This window comes from Macaca thibetana, chromosome 8 (genome assembly GCF_024542745.1).
Source record: "Macaca thibetana thibetana isolate TM-01 chromosome 8, ASM2454274v1, whole genome shotgun sequence".
Classification (NCBI taxonomy): Eukaryota; Metazoa; Chordata; class Mammalia; order Primates; family Cercopithecidae; genus Macaca; species Macaca thibetana.
Genome location: NC_065585.1, coordinates 92,550,502 through 92,572,819, shown reverse-complemented (window position 1 = coordinate 92,572,819; position 22,318 = coordinate 92,550,502). Strand labels below are relative to the sequence as shown.

General features: G+C 40.6%; 1 protein-coding gene across 3 annotated transcripts in view; it reads right to left on the bottom strand.

The window, feature by feature from the left end:
- Window positions 1-22,318, bottom strand: part of ST18 (ST18 C2H2C-type zinc finger transcription factor) — a 122,258-nt gene that overhangs the window by 48,755 nt on the left and 51,185 nt on the right. For all 3 annotated transcript variants that reach the window (XM_050801790.1, XM_050801787.1, XM_050801788.1), the window contains 6 exons: window positions 21,101-21,291; window positions 12,779-13,570; window positions 7,555-7,689; window positions 5,849-5,939; window positions 4,696-4,800; window positions 2,061-2,254 (listed from right to left, as the gene is read on the bottom strand). In XM_050801790.1, the coding sequence (XP_050657747.1) occupies window positions 2,061-2,254; window positions 4,696-4,800; window positions 5,849-5,939; window positions 7,555-7,689; window positions 12,779-13,570; window positions 21,101-21,291 (1,508 nt within the window). The remainder of the gene's footprint in view (window positions 1-2,060; window positions 2,255-4,695; window positions 4,801-5,848; window positions 5,940-7,554; window positions 7,690-12,778; window positions 13,571-21,100; window positions 21,292-22,318) is intronic.

Here is a 22,318-nt window from a genome sequence, read left to right as displayed (position 1 = left end):
GGAGAGAAAGCCTATTCTCTTAATATTTTTGTATTTACACTTCTTATGACAAAAACTCCATAACTAATGTTATGGGGCAGGTGCACTGGCAACATTTGTGACAAAAATTGTAGATAGAAAAACGCACTAGCAAAACCCACCAGGGACTACAGAGAGTTTAAGGCAAGCCCACTGGAAAACTGCATATATGTGAGTACCACTGATTCCACTGGTGGAAAAAAAAATGTGTCCTTTCAATATTTGTTTCCACAATAACAATTTCTACTTAGACATGGAATTGTATTTTTATTATTTGATATGCAGGCTTGTTTTGTCCTTAAACCAGTAGAAGTTGTTCTTCATCCAACTAGATGGAACTAAATAGATGGTGGAGTCTTTAATCAGCTGGCATTTTGCATATTTAGGAAGAGAGAGATAAATAAAGGGCAGGGAGGAAATGTTCTCAAGGTGAACAGAAAGGCAATTTAGTTATCAAGGCTGAGTTTCCATTTTATGTTTCTGTTGTGGGTACCAAAGCATTACTGAGAGATAGAATTAAACATATTTCTCTTCATTCTTGAGTATTTGTAAACATCACTCAAGGTTACAGGAGAAATACTCAAGATTTAATGTGAGTTAATATAAAAACATTTAGCTTTTTATTTTATATTAATTTTTTTATTTTAAATATTTGATTCTTACTTTTCATAAAACAAAACTTAAAACACTGGCAAATGTTATATTTCTATAATTACAAGAATATGAAAATGTCACTGAATGTTTTGCACTTTAAAAAATCAATATCCATACTATATGAGTGCATTGAATGCTCTTAGTAACTAGCTTTGCCAGAATTAAACATATATGTATGTGTGTATACTGCGTGTATATATAATAAAATTGTATATCTGTATAGGCACACATAAAATTGCATGGATAGATAGATATAAAACTATGTGTGTATAACTTTTCCCCTAAATCTAACAGGTTGTTAGTGGTTATTTATGTTAGTTGGAACGTATATTTGATAAGATTAAGTAAAATATCTTTTAGAGTGTAATGTACCTCTCCCTGATAGGCAAATTCCTTTCAAGTCTGTTTACTACTGGGTTTAGATGAAATTCTAGTTCTCCGAAAGAATTCATCAACATCACACAATGCGGTAAACATTCTGTGCTCTTAAGAGCACTCAGTTTCCGTAGCCTGGTATAAGTTCAAAGGGATTCTATGGCTATGCAGAATGTTGTAAAAAATTCATGGTCTAGGAGAACGCAACGTGTGCATTATTTAGCTCCTTCCTTTGTGGAAGTTAAGTGACCATAATGAAGAAATCATGGCCTCGATTGGTTCCCAATATTTCCTTTCACACCTTTTCATTAGAATGTTTAAGGACTCCCAACAAGTTGAAGAAATGTGTAAGAAGAAAAAACACCAGATTTTATATATTATACCATACTTGAGTTATGGTGTTCTATATGGATGTGTTAGCATTAAAAAATATTAATGCATTTTAAGTGTTTCCATATTAATGCTTCAGTTTGTGAGTAGTTTCCACAGCCACACCATTCTTCTATTATAGTAAAATCCTGACTTTCAGATTGTTTCTTAGACTTCTCACCTTCCCTTCCACCTTCAGTTTGAACGCTTTTGCTGAGTTGAGTAATATTTTAAATAGCATTTCAACATTTTACCTATTAATTTCCATAATTTCGATAAAAATAAATATTACTGCATTACAACAGTCATCACATTTTTCAATATAGTAATCCAAACTCCAGCTAACTGTGAGTTAAATATTTCTTTAGAATTATTGTAGTTAGATTTAACAATAGCATCATATTTGCAGAATAATTAACTCATTAACTATTCACTATATTATGTGTAACTTCAGTGTAAAATCAGTAACATTGATCAACTTATTATTGTTTTCCTTATTGTATTTCACTCGAATATATTTCCTCTCCTGCCAGCTGTATGTAGTATATCATATATTTAAGTACAGCCCCCTGGCCCCTGATACACACATACACCCATACACAAGAAGCATTTTGGAGAAATGGGTATTAGAGCTCAAAGCTTACATTCAGGAAATGGTGGTGTTTTTCTTCCTTGCACTGTTTGTATGAGAGGGCGTTTACCAAAAACTTGGGCATCAAAACTGGCATAATCAAATGGTACTTTTCCAAACTTCTCTTGTTCTTTTGACAGTGTGGCTCTGGGAGAGGTGATGGCTTGTGATGGGAAATTGAATTCAATTTGCTTCACCAAGCTTGTCCTGGAGAGGGGGGATGAAGCAGTTCAAAAGAAATATAGTGAAACTACTGGTGAGCACATTAGTGTCAGAATTTACAATAGATACGTGCGTCGCTCCTGAAGGTATCCACAGAGACACTGAACAATAAGAGAGATGGGGCCATGGCAGGACAGAGCAGCGTGCTCCGGACCCATAGGGCCAGATGGAAAGATGCTCTGGGCTGTACGTCGCTACCATGATGCTGCGTACTCTGTGTCCCAGTCCTCCCATCAGCAAATTAAGAATATGCAATCCTCCATTCATCTTATGAAGACATCATGAGCAAATATTTGATGCTTGTTAGCATTTTGAGTTCTTAAAGGAAAGCCATGTCAGGTGGGTGTGGTGGCTCACGCCTATAATCCCAGCCCTTTGGGAGGCCAAGGCGGGTCGATCTCAGGAGTTCGAGACCAGCCTGGCCAACATGGTGAAACCCCCGTCTGTACTAAAAATGCAAAACTTAGGCAGGTGTGGTGGCACACACCTATAATCCCAGCTACTCAGGAGGCTGAGGCAGGAGAATCACTTGAACCCAGGAGGCAGAGGTTGCAGTGAGCTGAGATCATGTCACTGCACTCCACCCTGGGAGACAGAGCAAGACTCCATCTCAAAAAAAAAAAAAAAAAAAAAAAAAGCCATGTTACCATCAGTAAATACTGGTTAAGGCACTGACAAGGTGTGCACGTTCTGCTTGTTAGATTTGTTCATTAGATTGGCAATGAATAGTCACAACTGTGACCAGTGAGGAAGTGTCATTATATTCCGTTCAGAAGTGATGCTAAGCCCTGCTCAGTCCTGCAGAGCTGGCAGAAATCTGATGCCTAAGAGGGGCAGTGCAGATACCAGAGATTTGATTCCTGAATTGGGAGTTTCTTCCTGGGCTTTTCACCTTTTTTCCCTGCCTTCAGTCAGAATGTTTTTGCTGATATATGTAATACTTTAAATGGCATTTCAATATTTTATCAACTGAATTACCATCATTTCAATATGAATCACATTTACTGTATTATAATATCTATCACATTTTCAACATAATTATCACAATCTAAGCTAAATGTGAATTATATATTCTTTTAGAATTGTTGTATTTGGATTAAACAAGGGCATCATATTTATGTAGCACTGATTCCAGCCAAGTAAAACACAACTGATTTTCTGCTGTGGTCTAATGGTAAAAGAACATAAACAAATATACTTTCAAAATTTAGCAATATTAAAATATATATTTTTCTCTTTTTTCCACCAAAAATCATCAAACTCATCAGAATGTCAAAGTTTTCAATGAGTTTTTTTGGATTAGATTTTACAAAAACTTTTTAGCTGCTATATAAAAACATCTGAACAACGAGTTGATCTTATTATTGCCTATATAACCTGGTTTAGAGCCTTAAAGCTGTATATATATTCTAATCTAAAACAATATTAATATTTTAAGAAATGAGCAAAATGAAATTCAATGTTCTTTCTATATTTGCTAACTAACTTACCTGGGGAGAAACTAGAGTATACAGTCATACCAACCAAGAATCCTACTTTAAGATTTTTAATTGCTACTTATTCAGTAATTCATGATTTTCACTTGACATATGTTCTTCACACATGTGATTTAAATGCCAATTTTGACTCTTTTAATCAAATCTATAGAAGCAAAATATTAAGGGAAGCCGTATCTTGAAAACGTGGAAATGTCTAATAACTGGTTTTGTATTTCAGTGACTCAGTAACAATAGTTATCTGATCATCTAGCTTAATCCTGAAATCATTTTCCCTACAACAATGATTTTATGGCAATAAACATATAACTTCACATTAAATATCACCATACATACATACTTTAATATTTAGATATAAGATCTTCCAAATTTCTAGACATCACCAAGAGCCTGGGAGTTACCAGGACCAATAGGAGATATTTTATTAATAGCTGTCAATCATGGAATGAATTTTTGTTTTAAATACATTATATGTGCTTGTGGAACTGAAGGATAATATATAACATCACATATTTTGCTATATATATGTGATGAAAGGTAGCAGTGACTTTTGATGGCATTTTCTCCTGGCGGAAAGGTGAAGTCAGTGATGAAGGGGTGCTCATTTGACTTGTGGGTATACTTAGTAACCCACAATTCTGATTAATGTAAGCTATAGTATATTCATTCTTTTAGATTCACCCCTATTATGTTACCTTGGCAAAGAGATGACTTTCAAGTTAAACTTCTGAAGAGTTTAGTAGTTCATTTCAGCAACGACGTCATTAACTAAACCAGCCTCTGGTCTAGTGGGGTGGGCTGCACACCCAGGTCTACTGGGGCTGAGAGGGGAGGCCGAGCCACAGGGAACTGACACACGAAGGGCCAGAGGCCCCGCTGTGCAGGAGCCTGGATGAAGAGAGCACCGAGAACATCGTTGGGGGTTCATACCTGTGGGCCTGGTCAGGACACTGCCCAGTTTGGGGAGAATCAAGCTGATTTTTATCCTGGGACATTGCCAGTTTTTCAGCTGCAGCAATTGGACAACCAGAAAGACTGTTTAAAAAAGGAAACACAGGAGGATTTGAGTTAAAATGATAATATGATTTGTTTTGGCATGTGCCTCACAGCACACTTGGCACACACTAAATGTTAAGTCATATTAATAGTTCACTTAGCACCACGCACACACTGAAAGATCCCAAAGGGTTTTGCAAACTACAGTGTCAATACTTGCTCCCAGCCCCATCTCAGAGGTGAAAGGTAGCAAACTCGTTTTTAAACATAAAAGCATTATGTAAGGGATAAATAGCGAAAGCTTTTGGAAACTTCTTAATATTCTAAGTGAAGGTGCTCATTCCAATTGCAATGTGTCCAACTGTAGAAGTTAGCATGATAACTCCTTGACTTATCTTGGCATCTTTAGAAACATTTTAGGAACTCAGTTCTTCATCTTAGTTGAAATTCAAAGTGCAGAATGTGAAGTTTGCTGGCATAGTGCTTATAGGTCACATAGTACCTCACTGCCACATAATCGACTTGTAATATAAAACGTGAATATCAAACCATCAGCATTTTCACCCCAAATATTTATAGATACACAATACATTTGCATGTAAATGCACATATGTGTGTCTTATGCTAGTTGCAATTTCAATGAAATGATGTCTACCCTACACCTGGTTTATAGTTACAACCACTGAAGCCCTGTTGGTACCTTTTTAATGTCTATTGGACAGGATACAGGATAACCTAGAAGCAACTCTTTGCTATGTTAAAACAGCAACGGTGAGGTTCTGGAGCAAACGACAACACATTCTATTTGTATGATTATATCAATAGGTAACCCCAGCAACTTCAAATGTAATATTTTTTCATTATCGTAACTGGCTGCTAATAGACACATTTCTAAGAAAGCAAATGATGAGGTCCTTTCTTTTTGACAATGCACATGCTGAGAATATTTCTTCTCTATTTCAAGTGTCACATATTGCATAGTGATGCAGCAATTTTCATCACACATTGCTAACCCATTATTTTATTGGTGGAACATTGCTACCACATTTTTTTAAATGCAAAGTGATTGTCGTCTAATGAGAATTACCTCCTGTGGGTGTTGCGGTTGCTGTTCACATGACCCCTTCCTGTGCATCCCGGTGTGGGACACTTGAGCACATTTTCATGCATGGCAAGAACTAAGCACAAAACAACACATAAAGGAAAGAATACTTTACCATAAATACAAAGCACACTAACACATGTATCTCTCAACTTTGCATTTAAATGACTTTAGTTCCATCATCCACCATGCTTTTTCTATTCAGACACAAACAAGTGAGCATGGAAGAACTTCAGAAATCAAATCCAGCAAGCTTGATGAAGTTTTAATTTCTCTAAACTCCACATTATGTTTACACTAGACTTCAATGAGATGATTCTCCTGATATTTAATGTATACTGAAAAGCTTGTAACCTTCCCTTCCCATGAATGTGATTTTCCCTGGGGGATGGATGGAGAACACCATTTGTCATATAGTTCTTTCTATCTTTTCCCCGCAGTTTGAAGTTCTGTGTATAGTCTTCTTTATTTTCTAAGTAATATTATTTTGATTCTTTGTCCATCCACCCCCTACTCCCCACACCCCACTGCCGTTTGGTTACTGGGAGAAAAGTATGGTTGAGCGAACAGCCAGAGAACCAGTCTGAGGAACTGCTAATCTGGCAAGACAGCACTGAGCTGATGAGACTTAGTGACTTGCAAAATCTCACTTTTGAGAAGATTGATGTTGAGCACTTCCATTTTTGCAATTTTTTTTGGCCCAAAAGATGTCTCAATAAGTAGGTTCACAAAGTGAACAGGTCGATATTGTACAGTGTAGAAGGTGGCAGCCCTCTACTCCACTGCCAGTGGACAGAGAGCTCACAGCAGGGCTGAGGGTAGAGAGGGGGCCAAGGCTTGCTCCTACTCAGGGCCCTCCATTGCTGCAGGATGCCCTGAGACAACACCAAGGAGCGTGTTCCCACTGCGAGAGGAAGCCAGGAGGACAATGGTTACCGCCTTGTGATGCCTCAAGGCAGACTGGTCCTGAGCTTAAGGAATCCATGCTTCTAGGTGAAACAGAACTGTGTAGTCACACAGCTTAATAACCATGCCTTATTTTTATATTCTGATGATTTAACATCTGGGGCCTTGCTGACTATGGAGGGATTGCTCCTCCCAGGCTACCCAATTCCCAGAGAGAATGAACAACTTTCCCACAGCACACTTTAAAAATGCAATCCAGCCTATCTGGAACCCACAGCCCAACTACCTCCTTTACTGGGCACTCACCGTCTGGGGCACTGTTCTTCTGACCTGATCGCTCCAGAGGCAGATACTAGACAACTAGGGACAGCCCTTATGTCCCCAAGCCTGCTGAAATCATTCAAACTGGCCAGTCCTAAGGTTGCTTACCCTGCCCCATCAGAAACCACCATAAAGACTCTGGCCCACTGTCTGCACTCCCTCTACCCCTGAACTCCCTGTGCTTTCCTGGGTGGCCCTCAATGCTGTGGCCTGGCCCTTCCTTTGGGCACTGTGAGGAGCTAGCTGTTTTCCTATGGCAATTGTCTCTTGATCTGTTGGCTTTCTTGCACCTTGAATTTTCTATAAATACACTGTGTTTTAAAACCCACAGCTAGATGGAATTGGCTTGACACAGTTTAAAAAACTCTGTTTCCATTCCTAATTCCAAATTGGGAGAGAAAGATCTTAATGATCAGGTGTGTATAAGAAGGAGGCTTCTGCTTTGAGGGACAAGCAGTACTCACTTTCCAGGGGAACCCGCACTTTGTGGGGACACCCCGAAAGGCTGCGGTGGTGGGGGTAGAGCCCCGTCACGTGTCCCGTGCCATCACACCCAGGGATCGGGCACTTGGTCTCCCTTTTTTCAGGCCTTGGTGAATCTATGGAGAAATTAAATTGAGAAATGCATTTGGTTATTCTTGTTTTTCTTCCCATTCAATAGAATGGCCTTGCAGGGTAACATTCTCACTTCATTCAGTTTTACTGTTATAAACATTCTTCTCACGTTGCCTTGAATAAGACCCTCAACTAAGACCTGTGGAAACAGAAAACATGTTTTCAATTTTCTTGGTTTCATAAGTAAAGGCTGACACAGGGCAAGGGAGTGTTAAAATACAGAGATGGTTTTAAGTTGTCATGTCACATATTGCAGTTAGAGCCTCATTATGAAAAATCAACCCTGTGCCAGGGGATGAACAGGCTCCCGAAAAGAAAAAAAGTCAGAAAGAATTTATTTAAACCAAAACCATTTCTTATTGAAAGTCTAGAAAAAGATGGATTCAAAATGACAAAAACAAAGAAACCACCATATCTGAGAAAGACCTGTCTGGCCTTGGCCCTGCAGGTCCTTGGGCTTGAGGGTGGACAGCAGAGCCTGCTCCCTGCAGAGCAGCTGGCAGAGTTAGGACAGGGCAAGGATACTGGCTTGTGTCCTGTATGTCCAGTGCTAGTGATTCACAGTCTCGAGATTCCAGCACCCCCACGGGTTGCCACTTGGGATCAGCGTGCAGTGAGTACAGGGAAGAAGCTGCTGATCTCACTCTAAATGCAGAATCCGAAAACTGAGACAGCAGGAAGACTTGGAAGGGAAATGTTCTTGCAGGAGGCTTACAGAAAATAAAAGTGCAAAGAGTGCAGACCACGGAGCAGCAGTCCAGAGAGCACCCTCAGGAACACCAGTGTGGGTGGGGCCCATGGGAGCAGCCAGGCATGGCGAGGGACACCACCTGCTCATGCATTTTCTGGGAGCCTGGGGAGGGTGAGGCTCCAGACAAGCTTGGGTTTGATTTTCTGGCACACACTTTGCCACAACTTAAAGGGTTACATAAATATATGCAATAAATGAGGACCAAACATGAATACTGGTGAGCTTAGAACTAACACAGATGAGGCCTTATTCAGAAATGTTCACATTCATGCCTGAGATGGCAGATAAAGTTGAAACAGAGATTCACTCCTAGAGCCAAATTGCCCCCCTAACTTGTGCTGGGAATAACACCAACCATGGGGAGCACCTGTCCCACGGCACTTGGGTCAGGGAGAAGAAAGAGCATGAGAAGATGCACAGGAGCCCTCAGAGAGGGGCAATGCAGGAGGAAAGGAGGCTACCGGGGTCTGCAACATGAGGCCTCAGGAATAATGAGCACCTAGATGCTAAGAGTGAAAACAGGGGCCTGGCGCGGTGGCTCAAGCCTGTAATCCCAGAACTTTGGGAGGCCGAGACGGGCGGATCACGAGGTCAGGAAATCGAGACCATCCTGCCTAACACGGTGAAACCCTGTGTCTACAAAAAATAAAAAATAATAATAATAAAAAAAAATTAGCCGGGCCTGGTGGTGCGCGCCTGTAGTCCCAGTTACTCGGAGGCTGAGGCAGGAGAATGGCGTGAACCCGGAAGGCGGAGCTTGCAGTGAGCTGAGATCGGCCACTGCACTCCAGCCTGGGCGACAGAGCAAGACTCTGTCTCAAAAAAAAAAAAAAAAAAAGGGAGTGAAAACAGGCAGTGTGGTCCTGCCCGAGAAGATGCTGACAATGGAACACGGGGCCTGCGTGCGAGGGTGCGGAGCCTCCTGTGCTCCTGTGCAACGGAGCACAAAGTCTGGCCACTGTCACGGGATGCGACAGACATTTCCTGGGCGCTGTATTGCGAGAGCAGACGTGCCTCTGCCATACCATGGCACCCCAGTTGCTGGATGATCAACAGTCCTGGGCAGATGGGGCACAGCAGGTTGAATGTAATGCAATTATATGGGGGCATGGATTCAGCAGAAGGGGGAAGAGCCAAGGATCCTTCCAGTGGTTCTGTGCTGAGGGTCAGGGAGGTCAAGAGACAAGGCAGGAAGTCTCAAATGAGCAAGGAATGGCCAGATGATGGGGCTGCGGCCAGCAGGGGGCATTTAAGGAAAGATAGGACCTAAATGTGCCGGTGTCAACACTATTCTCTCTGCATTTCGTAATAGACAAATTAAGAGTTTTGCGATGCTCTGTGATTTGCGGATATATGTTTTATTTAATCCAAAAATAGTGCCAAATTTCAAGTTGATGTGAAATCTGTAGACCACTAGGTCCAAATTCTTAAAGTCTGATTAGGGGAACTGAGGGGCCTGACACCATAGGAGAGTAAGTTAGAAAAAAAGGAGAAGAGCAATAATGTGTATTTCGATGCCCTTCCTCTCTTGGACCTTGCCCAGGTAAGGCCACGTTTCTAAACCACATTGAAAGGATTGGCGTCGCACATTTCCCCTCCTCACCACACTGTTTGTCTGCAGGAAGCCGGAGAGGGTGCTAGAGATAAGGCAGGCTGGCTCCTGCCCAGGTGCAGCCCACTGACAGTCCACCGTGCCCCTTTGTCTGCAAGTCCCTCCTCTGCTGGGTGAAACACAGATGCAGGGAAATGCTCTGGAGGGCAGAACCTGTTTGCATGATAAGAAGCCAGAGCTTGAGCTTTGGGTGACTCTCAGGCTTGGCTCTTCCTCTGTTTTCTTTGTACAGTGTTGCATAATGAGGGTGACCTTATACTCTGGTGATGTTACACCTTGGTTTTCCTGGGACTGTCCTCATTCACATCTGATGTACTCATGTAATGGTTCATAGTGTTCCCCTTTTCACAAGCAGGACAGTCAATGACATGGCAACTGTACTTACATTGCAACCTAAATCTCACTAAATGCTTAGTGGCAAGAGTCTAACCAAACTAATTTTAGAATTGCTGACTCATCTGAAAACTGGGGTTAAATGAGATTTTAAAACTCCTGAGTTTTCTCCTTAACAGTGAAGTTGCATGGGCAAGGTGTCTGGGAAGTTAGGCTGGTATTTTGGAGAATATGGCTATCAGTTGGGATGAGCATTGAGTTAACAGCATGGAGCGCATGTCAGAGACAAAAAACATCCTTCTTGTGCCATTGGATCCCACATTGGGAACAAGGAACAGGAAAGGAATACTCAGTTTGGACTCTGCAGGCCTCCTCTAGACTAAGCCTGTGGCTCTTCAATGTGGGCTTCACCTTCTTCACCTGTTTTGCTGACTAGCCTGCCTGGTCTTGATCTTGCAGAGGCTGCCCCCATGCCTCAGGCACTAGGATATACCGCTGACTCATCCAGCCCTAGTAGGAATTCGGTAAGTCTCCAACTGGCCCAAATGTTTACAAGCACAAATTATATGCCCTTAATTTTTGAAAACAAAAAAAGAAGTTTTAAAAGCTCTATAAAATTATCCAAAGGATCATCAAATACTTTAAGATGTGGCTCAAATAATTAAGTTTCTATAAATACTAGGTTTAATTGCCTGTAAGGTATCATCAATTGTTTAACAAAACAAAACAAATCATCATTTTGTGTGCTACTTAGAAAGAAAAAAATGATTGGTAATTAAACTATGGTATATTCTTCTGAGTTCAGAGATGATAAAATGGAGAAATGATCATGCCTGTAATCCCAGCACTTTGGGAGGCCGAGGAAGGTGAATCACGTTCGAGACTAGCCTGGCCAACATGGGGAAACCCCGTCTCCACTAAAAATACAAAAATTAGCTGGGTGTGGTGGCAAGCACCTGTAATCCCAGCTACTCGGGGGGCTGAGGCAGGAGAATCACTTGAACCTGGGAGGCGGAGGTTGCAGTGCACTGAGATGGCACCACTGCACTCCGGCCTGGGTGACAGAGCAAAACTCAAAAATAAATAACTAAATAGAAATGATATCTCTTAGGATCAATAAAATATAGTATGTCAGAAATTGTGGATTTGGGGAATTTTGAGTAAATCCCCTTTTTTTTCTGATTTTGTAGTTTCCTTAAAAAGTTAAATACAATAAGTTGCACATTAGTGGGAGTGCAGAGCTAGATACAGTGTCCTGTCCTGAACCACAGGCTAGTCATTAATATTCTGTCCCCACTCCAACCCTTGCAGGATGTTTGCATGGCATTATCTTGCTCCTCACTACATGACACCATTTTATCCTTTTTTGTTTCCTCAGCTCGGAGCTGTAAGACATTATTTGTCAAGATTGCAGGTGAGTGCTAAAATGGATTTAAAATGACAAAATATACAATTTGTTTCTGGATAACTCTCAGCAATCAGAACTTCTCAACCACACTAACATGTTATTCTTGTAAGCTGTTTGGGTCCACTGCCCTGATTTTTCCTAAGGTACTCCTCTCCCTAATTCTGTGGCTCTCAGGTTTCAGAGAGACCAAGAATCACCTGGAAGCTGATGGGAAAAAAAAGTGCAAATTCTGGAGCACTGATGATGATGGAATCTGAAAATACTCATCTTAAACAAGCATTCTAGACACTAAGGATTGCTCTTGGGAAGCTCCATAAAACTGCTAGAACCAGCATCAGGCTCATCTGGTGTAAGACTCTGGGGAGAAAGAGCAGGGCGAATGCTCCAGCGAAGCAGGAACACACTTTTCCCAAGGCCTGAAGAACAACTCCAAAACCTCCTCAAAGGACACCTACTCTCTCATTGAAGTTTGGCCCAGAGATGTACGAGCCCCGAGTTAGAGAGCCAGTGAAAGTGTAGGCTCATAAACGCATTAACATCCAGGTTTATCCCAAAAAGGACCAGAGCATCCTGCCTGGCTTGCAGTTTTATCCAAGGATGAGGGTGGCAAAGGAAAATTAAGTTTCTGGAATTGATTTAAGATCCAATAAATACTGATGTACTTCCAATAATGTCAAATAAAGTTATTTCTAAAGGTATGATGCATTTTTAAAAAGCAGTTAAATTAAAATAAATAGATTCAATGAACTTTTTTTCATGTGTGAAAATACCCAAAACTAACACAGCTTGACTGGAGAATAATCTAGAGAGTGGGGGAAAAGAAAGAAATTGTTTATTTTATAATTATACATTGATTTTTAAGTTGCATTAAACTGTCAAAAAGCTATCTGAAAAAAAATCAAGTCTGACTTTTTTTTTCAAACCCTAAAGCACTTTTATTCCTAAAATAAATGCAAAAATGGGTCTTACGTTTATTGTGAAAGATTTGTCTTCCACCCATGTCGATAACTTTGGTTTGCCTCCTTTCTCCTGCTAGGTGCTCCAGCAGGAACCTGTCCAGTTCTTTGTAGGTGTTATGGAAAACACAACCTCGCTCAGCCTGCAGAGCAATTGCCTGCTCCAGCAAACTTAAGTTCCCCTTGGCCTTTTCCAGGTCACTAGACTCTTCCGTCATTACTGCCAGGCTCTCGCTATCTTCCTCCTCAACATCAGGGAATGAGGGCTGGGTGTTGCCATCCAGGGGTTCTGCATGAGCATTCTGTGGGTCTTTCCTTTCTGTTTCAGAATCACACCTGTTCTCACAAGGGATAAATTTGTCACCCTCAGTTTTTATTTCAGGAACTTCCAATAGGTCTTTTTTATGATCTGTTAAAACATACTTTGGGACTCTAGGTGGTTTGGTTTCTTCTGAGAAGTTGGAGCCACTGTCCCAGCCATTTTCTGCACTTTCAGAGTTACTTTCATTGTCATCAGAGGAGCAGAAGGGTGGCTGAGAATCATCGATCTTGTCTCTTCCATCATCAGAATGAATCAGAAAACACTCGTCTGCTTCATCGCTCTCTGCTTTTAAAGATTGGATGCCACTGTCATTTAAGTTTTCACTTGTGGTCTGAACAGACACATTTTTTTCAAATTTCCCCAAGTGCATTAAAGACTTGACCACGAGCTCTTGATAACAAGAGTATCTGTCTTCCTTCCTACTGGAGTTTTCTTGTGCAGCTGAAAGGAGACTTTCATCCATAGGTTTTATCATGACTTCCTCTACGGAAAAAGAAAACCAATATTTGAAGAGCAAGAACAAAAAATATTTTAGAAAATTGCAACAAGTTATATGGATACACACACATGTATTCACATACATATGTACATACACATACATATATGTACACATATACATACATAGTATGTGTAGTATATAATCTCTATTAATTTTATAAACATTGGTGAGAAAAACATATATCCTCTTAAGAGAAAACTTAGACCTTAATATTCTAAGAACTGTGTTAAAAGAAATGAGCTATTATAATTTCCAACATGTTAAGAGGTAAGTACCTCTGAGGTATTGACCAAGACAAGAAGTAGACACTTAACAATAATAGTATTTGCTGAATGTGAAATTATTGTTACTGTACTTCTTATATTCCCAACTCTTAGGCAACCAGAAGAAAATCAAACATATATAATAGTATACATTGTAAAGGAAATATTAATCAGTTTCTCTGTTAGCATGGCAATGTATTTTCAAAGCCATTTGGTTTATGTTCTCTACTCTCTAGTCTTTCTCAGACATACTTTCAGATTTTATGGACTGATAGCTAAGATACAATACATCTTTCTGAGGTTTTCAAGACTTCCTGTTTACCTTTGTAATTGTCATCCTAAAATTCCAAATTGAAGGAAACACAAACAGGAAAATTAGCATGATCAAATCATATCTTAAATAGTAGTAACACATTTTCTGGTCCATTACGTGCATGCACTTGTGTAACAAGAAAATGAAACAAGGTGGGGCGTTGGAGAGTGCTGAATGGTAACTAGCTGTTCTCAGTACAAGGCTGCTTTGGGTCCTGAATGTGAAGGCACCCGTGAGAGGCACTCCGTGAGAGGCACCCCGTGAGGAGCCCCCTCGTGCCTGTCCATCCAGCACATTCTATGGAGTGGCTATTGTCCCAGGCAGCCATTGTTGTCTGTGTCATCCCCCCCTTGCTCTGGGAGTGGCCAGGTTGCGGTGATGGAGTGTATAGACGATAATCAGCCTACCCAAGCCTGTCCCAGTGCAAGACACAGCAAGTGAAAGTGGATTCACAGGTGACTCCAGCCCAGGCCCAGGCACTTGGGGTGTGCCCAGTGCACACCAGTCTGCGAAGTGCCTGCAACACTGCCCAGACATCCAAAAAATAGGAGGCCTGTTTCTGTGTCTCAAAGGCAGGGTGGGGGGATGGGAAGCAACCAGTAATAAGTCCCCATTAAAGACTGTTAAAGACACCAAGAGCAGTGCATTCTGTGCTAATAAACATCTTTGGAGGGAAGAAAAGCACAGCCATCGGTGTGAGCGCTGAGGGAGAGAGTGCCTGTGTGGAAGACAATGTGTCTTTTTGGTCTCATTTAATTTTTTATAAACATTGTCTCTGACAAGGACACTCAAAAATACATCTCCATCATCTTCCTTTCTGGTAATTATCTCCCTAAATCAACACTGGACTGCCAGGATCAAGTAAATATTGCCATAGTAACTAAAAGCATTTTTGGATGAAGGGAAGAATTCAGTCACAACACTAGCCCCTGTAAATAATGCTGATTATAGGGTGCAGTCTTTTGTTGGGATCTATTCAACATAAACTGAAAAATTTAACATTTTAGTTCCTAGAAAAGAGGCTGGATAAACAGGCACATAATATTTGATAGGATGGCCTAGCCTCTCCTGAATTCATATCAGAGGAACTCCAGGTTTAAATAATATATTAAACATAGTCTAAAATGCAAATGAAGTTTTTCTCAATATCACAGTTGGCTATTAAGAGAAAGTGTAAAGGGTTATGATAATTTTAAAGTATTATGAACTACAGAAAACAAATAAAAAGCATTTTCAGTGAATATGCTCAATTCATTGAACTATTCTCTCACTCCACTTAACTACCCACATGTGTATGATAATGATTTATAGACATTATACCTAATTATGCATATTTGGGCTGTGTTAGAGTGCTAACAAAAGCTCTAGAAAGCAACAATTACCTCTGTTGCTTAGCTACATAGTTTAAAATATTCCTATTAAGTGCAGATCACCAGAGAGGCGGGAGTGACAAAAATGCACATGTGCACGACAATGCATTTCACTGTGCTGCTGCCAACTGCTCGCATTTTGGGTCATTTCCAGTTTACATAATTGTTTGGTTCAACTGTTTGTTATATGCTAAAAGAAAATATTTATTAATTATTCCTCAGAAAAAGAGGAGCGCCACCGACAGAGGTGCCTGCACAGCACACGCGGGTTTCTAGGGATGTTCTGCAAATCTGCAAACCAACTTTCCACATTCCACCCCCCTCCCAGGCTTTCACTGGAGTCATAAGAAAAAAAGTTGGGTTTGCTTTGGAAGCTGAGAGATCTGTGATGGGGCGCTTGTTTCTCCCAGCTTTGCAATGAGTTGCCTTCGTTTTCTCAGGCTGTGTGTGTTTATTTCCTTTGGGGGCCTGGTGATTTATTTTGTGCCTCTGCCACCGAACCAACCTAAAAAACGCTGTTGTTAGCATCAGGTGGACTTAGGCTTGAGTTCTGATCCTGCCACCCTCTCTTGCGAGCTCAGTGGGGCTGCGTCACCTGTCTGAGCTTGGCACCACCACTGGCACATTGAGGAGAACAGTTATCACCCTGTGCACCCTGTGGGGGCCACACGGGAATACCCAATAGGCATCCAGTCAAGGGTGGCTCTCTTGCCCCTGCCCCAGATACTATTTTAGAAGGTAGTCATGGCAGGGGTTCTATGCAACCCTTATCATAAATAAGATGGGCTTTTTTACCTAGGATAATTAGTAACATTGACCCCCAAGGATGGGCAGAGTTCCACTGTTGAGAAGGCTCAACTCAGTTCATCCCCACTCCCAGCACACTATGCCATGTTCACTAACTGCCTTTGGAAATTGAGTGAGTGCATGATGTGCAATGTGGAGGGAGAAACTTCTAGGGGGATGAGGTGGTGTGGCTGGCCTGGCACTACCTGCTATGTGACCTTGGACAGGCCCTTGGTTGCCTGAGACTGGGTCCTCATCTTCAAAACAAGGAAGATCCAATGATCTGATGACTGGATGGGTACTTCAAGGATCCCTCCTAGGACAACAAACTGTTATGTTCCTGGCATGGTGTTCAGCTGTTTATTTCATGTAATTGTCACAATAAGCACAAGAAAGGCATTTTCTACTCCAGTTCACAGAAGGAAACTACAATTTTACAGAGGGCCAGGCTTGCTAGAGACCACATGGCCAGCCAGTGCAAGACTGAGACACAGGACCAGGGCTACGTGGTCCCCACTCCAGCTCTGCCCTCTGAAACATGCTACTCCAGGTCCCGCAACCATGGAAGGCCATATGTCCTGGTTGGTGTTTTGGAAACACAGTGACCCTTAGGAGAAATGACTAAGAACACTAGTAGCTCATTATTTTCCCAAGTTTGGATATTTTCAAGAGTGAATTCATATGCAGAAGATACTAGAATGCAATTGCCAGTTAACTTTTTTTCTTTTTCTTTTTCTTTTTTTTTTTTTTGAGACAGAGTCTCCCTCTGTCGCCCAGGCTGGAGTGCAGTGGCTCAATCTCTGCTCACTGCAACGTCTACCTCCCAGGTTCAAGTGATTCTCCTGCCTCAGCATCCTGAGTAGCTGGGATTACAGGAAAGCGCCACCACACCTGGCTATTTTTTTTTTTTTTTTTTTTTGTATTTTTAGTAGAGACGGGGGTTTCAGCATGTTGGTCAGGCAGGTCTTGAACTCCTGTCCTCGTGATCAGCCAGCCTAGGCCTCCCAAAGTGCTGGGGTTATAGGAGTGAGCCATCACACCCAGCCAGTTGTCAGGTAACTTTCAAGGAGAAGAACGATGATGCTCAAATTATAAGTAAAATAAACAACACGACCAAACAAAACTAAAAGTGAACCAACCTCAACTTTCTTAACAACAAAACTCTAATAGGTTAGAAAATTTCTAGGGTCAGCTCTTGGGAGGGCATAACCAGAGGGTTACAGCCAGAGAGCAGACTGTTCACTGGTCCAGGCCTTTCTCCATCCTGAGTGCATTCACAGTGCGGGGAGATGCTGGGATGCTTTTCTAGAGTAAAAAGTAAATGCTTCTGCCTGATACATACAAGGTCACAGTTGTTTATTTACTTTAAACCAAGACCTCTACTCGGAGTTTTCTGGTAATCCTACAGATACATACTAATGAATCCTGGCATAGATGTTGGCTGTTCTGCAACGATACAACTTTAAAACATCCTCTGAAAGTCACAGCATATTTTGAGTTTGTCTCCTTTAGTAACACTGGAAATATAATTGGATTTCAGTTCTGTTTCTGTAACTAGCTAGGTTACTTTTATAGGTAAATGGGCTTTCCAGGCCTCTTGAATATGTACATTTTGCTGGGAATAAAAGCCTTGGAAAAAATGAATTCATCTTTCAAAGTTCTGAAAGCAGAGTGGTTTATCCCTTATTTGCTATTAGTTGAAAGATAATATGTGTTAAAAGTGTCCTCCCAGCCCCTAGAACTTCTATGACTGTGGCAGATTTCCCCATGAGCTTGTGGTTATGCTGCTGGGGACCCCACACCGGGGCTTGGTTAATCTTCCTTCTGGTGACTCTCATTCTCCCTGCCGGTGTCAGGAAAGCCTGTGCTTATTGCTCTTCCTCCCTTCTGGCAGTACTTTGCAAGCTCGTCTCCTCAAGAAGGAAGAGGTAACTGCATGGTTTGTCCATATTCTCTTCTATCCCCTTAACAGTGATCTGCATCTTTTTGAAAGACAGCAGGTTGAGGATATGGATGAAGTTTGTGCTATAAAATGGAATAAAACTTTGCAGCATTCAAGCTTCTGACCTCAGTCTCTTTCTGAGCACTATCCCTTCTCTCATTATCTGAGCCTCCCAACTGCAGATGATATAATTGGGAACACACCTGGCCAGGTAAATAGCCTGGGGCAACCAGAGTAAATGAGAAGCCAGATGAAAAGCCCTATGCTGGCTTGGGCACTAACTCAGCTCTCCTTCCTCGTCGTGGGGTGGGGAGTAACTTGTTCAGAGGGCCGAAGGCAACTTAGAATCTTTGTTCTTTTGACCAGGCACAGGGCCTGCCATTACTGGAAACTGTGACTGCATAATTTGACATTGTAGGAACTTTGCCCAGTCTGCATTCTGAAGGTAGTCAGTGCGTGAGGACAGCTGAATTACAGAGCATAGTTAGCTGGGAAATAATTATTTTTGCTTGTCCTTCCAATTGTTTCCTAATTATCTTCCTTCTAACACCTATAAGATGCATTACTTTCAGCATCAAATCTCTTTGGTCCCCAATGATTTCTTCTGTAAAACTGTGCCCATAATCACACATACTCGTGGCATTATGTGGACTAATCGATATCATTTACGTGTCTGGAATATATTAAGAACTCAAAAACAATGGTCACCACTGCTGTAATTTTAGCGTATTCATTATTATTATTAGTGGTTCTAATATGAAATATGAAAATAGTTAACCTTTTCTTGTGAACCTGCAAATAAATGTCCATTAGTGCCTGTAACTGTGTGTTTAACTGGAGGACATCTGGACAATATATTCAATTGGTTAATATGAAACATGTACAGTGGTCAACAAACTACAATAGAAGGTGACAAGTCAGCGATCCAGATATAGTCTGTTTTCACAACAGTTACAAGAATGTGCTGATGCAAAAGCACACACATCTTCTTAAACGCTTGGCTAATTAATGTCAGTTGGTGTATTATACTACAAGTCCAACCACAAATGATTCAAAGACTTTCCCTAATACTAGATTCAACCTGCAAATTTTCATGAATCAACAAATAAAACTGAGCCAGGCACGGTGACTCACACCTGTAATCCCAGCACTTTGGGAGGCTGAGGCAGGTGATCACTTCAGGTCAGGAGGTTGAGACCAGCTTAGCCAACATAGTGAAACCCTGTCTCTACCAAAAATACAAAAATTAGCTGGGTGTGACTGTAATCCCAGCTACTTAAGAGGATGAGGCAGGAGAATCGCTTGAAGCCGGGAGGCAGAGGTTGCAGTGAGCTGAGTTCCCACCATTGCACTCCAGCCTGGGTGACAGAGTGAGACTCCATCTCAAAAAACAAAAACAAAACAACAACAACAACAACAACAACAAAACGAATAAAATTGATCAGTTCAAGGAAACAAAAAAGTCAAGGGTGATTATAATTTACAGATGAGCTATGAGGCTTTAAATCACATGCTAAATACAGAAAAGCCAAAGAATTTACTTAAATACCTTCAAATCAGAATACAGCTTTGTTTTAACCACAGAACTGCAAACTCTACTTTCAAGTCAGTATTACTGAATCTAGGATGATTCTGAACTGAGATTTGTGCTCACTCATAAGTATGCCCTTAAATCTTTTATATTAATTCTTATTGCTAACTATAATTCTACATACCATAAAAATGTATTATATAAGAATCTCATTGCCTTTTGTTTGCGTATTTAGTACTTCTTTTTAAGTAACAAATTATTTAGTATATTTTGATTCCTTTAAAATTCACATTCAGAAAAAAAATTATGTTTAGTAGAATATACACCTAGTTTCATTTTTCTACTAAGTCAAGTTTTAGATCTTAATTTTTTCTATAACTTTTGAGAGTTTTTGCATGTCGCTCAGCTTCACCTCATGCACAAAGTGATCAGTGATGGAATTCCAACTCCTAGAGGCATGTGACTACCAGGAACTAATGCGAATAACATTCAATGGGGAAAAAAGAAATCCTCAAATTTTGAAACAGTAACTATATTTCACTTAGCACACAAAAGTTTGTTTGATGAGTAAGTGAAGAAGTGAATCAATGAACTGAAATGTGCTGCTAAAGGGAAACTTAAGTAACTTATTTTTGAAATAATGAGCACAGTGATATACATCATTTTCCTTCAGTCTCCTTCTGAAGAAGACTCTAGTCTGCCAACTTGAGGTTGCTTCTATATGTGATTGCTATAAGCATTTATTCAAAAATACTAAAAATATTAAGGCCACAGACCACTTGCATTGGTTCATGTTGTTATTACCAATTATATTTTGGAGTAAAAACCATACATGTTGATAAAAAAAATTTAAAAAACGTTTTAACTGTAATATATACATATATATCATAATCACTAATGAACATTATATTTAACTTGATCATTGCAAAGGTGTCTTAAAGTTTAAATATGCCCTTCAATCTAAAGGATTCTTTCAGGAATCCTTCCTATTAGGAAGAAAAAGTACTCTTCAACTCTAAGACTTAGTATCTTGCATTTTCTTCAAAAAGAGGCATAGTTCAATTATCTGCTTTTGAAAATGGATAGGGCAAGACTCTCTGTTGCTTATCAATGGACCCTCCACAGTTACTGATTAAAAAGTGGGTCCTCAATAAATAAATATCAGGTAAAATAAATGTTTGATTTTGCTTCCAAATCTGAATATACTTTTACAACCATACCAACCATACAAACCACATGCTCTACATGAATTAGCACAGAGTCCTTGGAGCCAGGGAGCAGGTAAAGTTTAGGCTCTCCTCCTTGCTACCTGCAGTAGAGTGATCATGCGTTTCCAAGGGGCCATCGTCCTCTGTCCTGTCTCTGCGGTCTTCTTGGCAGTCTGCGTTTGGGCTGTAGTGTCGGGGCTTCATTAGCAGGGACTTCCTTTTGTTGACTGGAACCCCCAAAGCCGGATCTTCAGCTCTTCTCTTCTTTGCCATGGAACAATCATAGGCAACACTGTAGTGATTGAGGAAAATTAAGAATATGGTAAACTAGCATTTACTGCTGTTTGGCATTTAACTTTCATGAAGTCTAACCTAAAGCCTTTGGAAACTTGGGACTAGAGGTTTAGGGTTGGTCATTGGCACTAACAAAAACACCCCATCTGTGGACTCCACTGAACTGTGTGGATTCTATTTTACTGCCTATCAGAATAGTTGTTGTTTTTTTTTTTTTAAATCATCCTTAATCCTGAGTAAGCATATGTTAATCTGTGCTTTGCTTGGCACTACACTAAATACCCAGGGAGGGATGAAACAAGATTTGCACTGGTTTGCTAATCCTAAGAAACAGCTAATGTGAAAAATATACCACCAGATACAAAAAAAAAAAAATGTGTCCAGTATGGATAAATCACAAGGTTTTTCAAACAGTTGTTTGCTACTGAAACTGCTTATCTCTGCCACAGTTGTGGCTCAAACTTGAAATGTCACATATCTTGTACTTTCACTTAAAAGAAAGAAGCATAGAGCAAGGGGGCTAGCTATGAACATCCTGTCTCCCATCTCCAGTCATCAAACACAAAAAAAGTGGAAAGATGCTACATGGCACTCTGCCTTCTGATTCTCACTCACTTGGCACACAGAACAAATAAAAGGAGGAGAAATAAGATTGGATTTCACAAAAATGGACAACAGTTTATCCTCACTCCTGTTCTCATATGGTTTTATTTGGAAATGCTCCTGAGGGTGGCCCTTTCAAAATAGATTTCCTACATATAGCTCGCTCAGAATTAATGCAGATCACTCTATGTGTGAAGTTAAGACAAACATTCTCTTGGCAAGATCCATGAAAACCAGAGGGTTTAGCCAACTGTGAGTCTATGAGAGATATTTATTAAATGTACTTTGAAGAAAAATGTGGAGCTTTAGATGAAAAGATCCAGAGAAGAGAATCCTAGACTCAGAGTAAAAAGATATGACTTACTCCATCTCTAGAAGACAAATAAATCCTCAGGAATATTACTAAATAAAGAAAGGCCTTA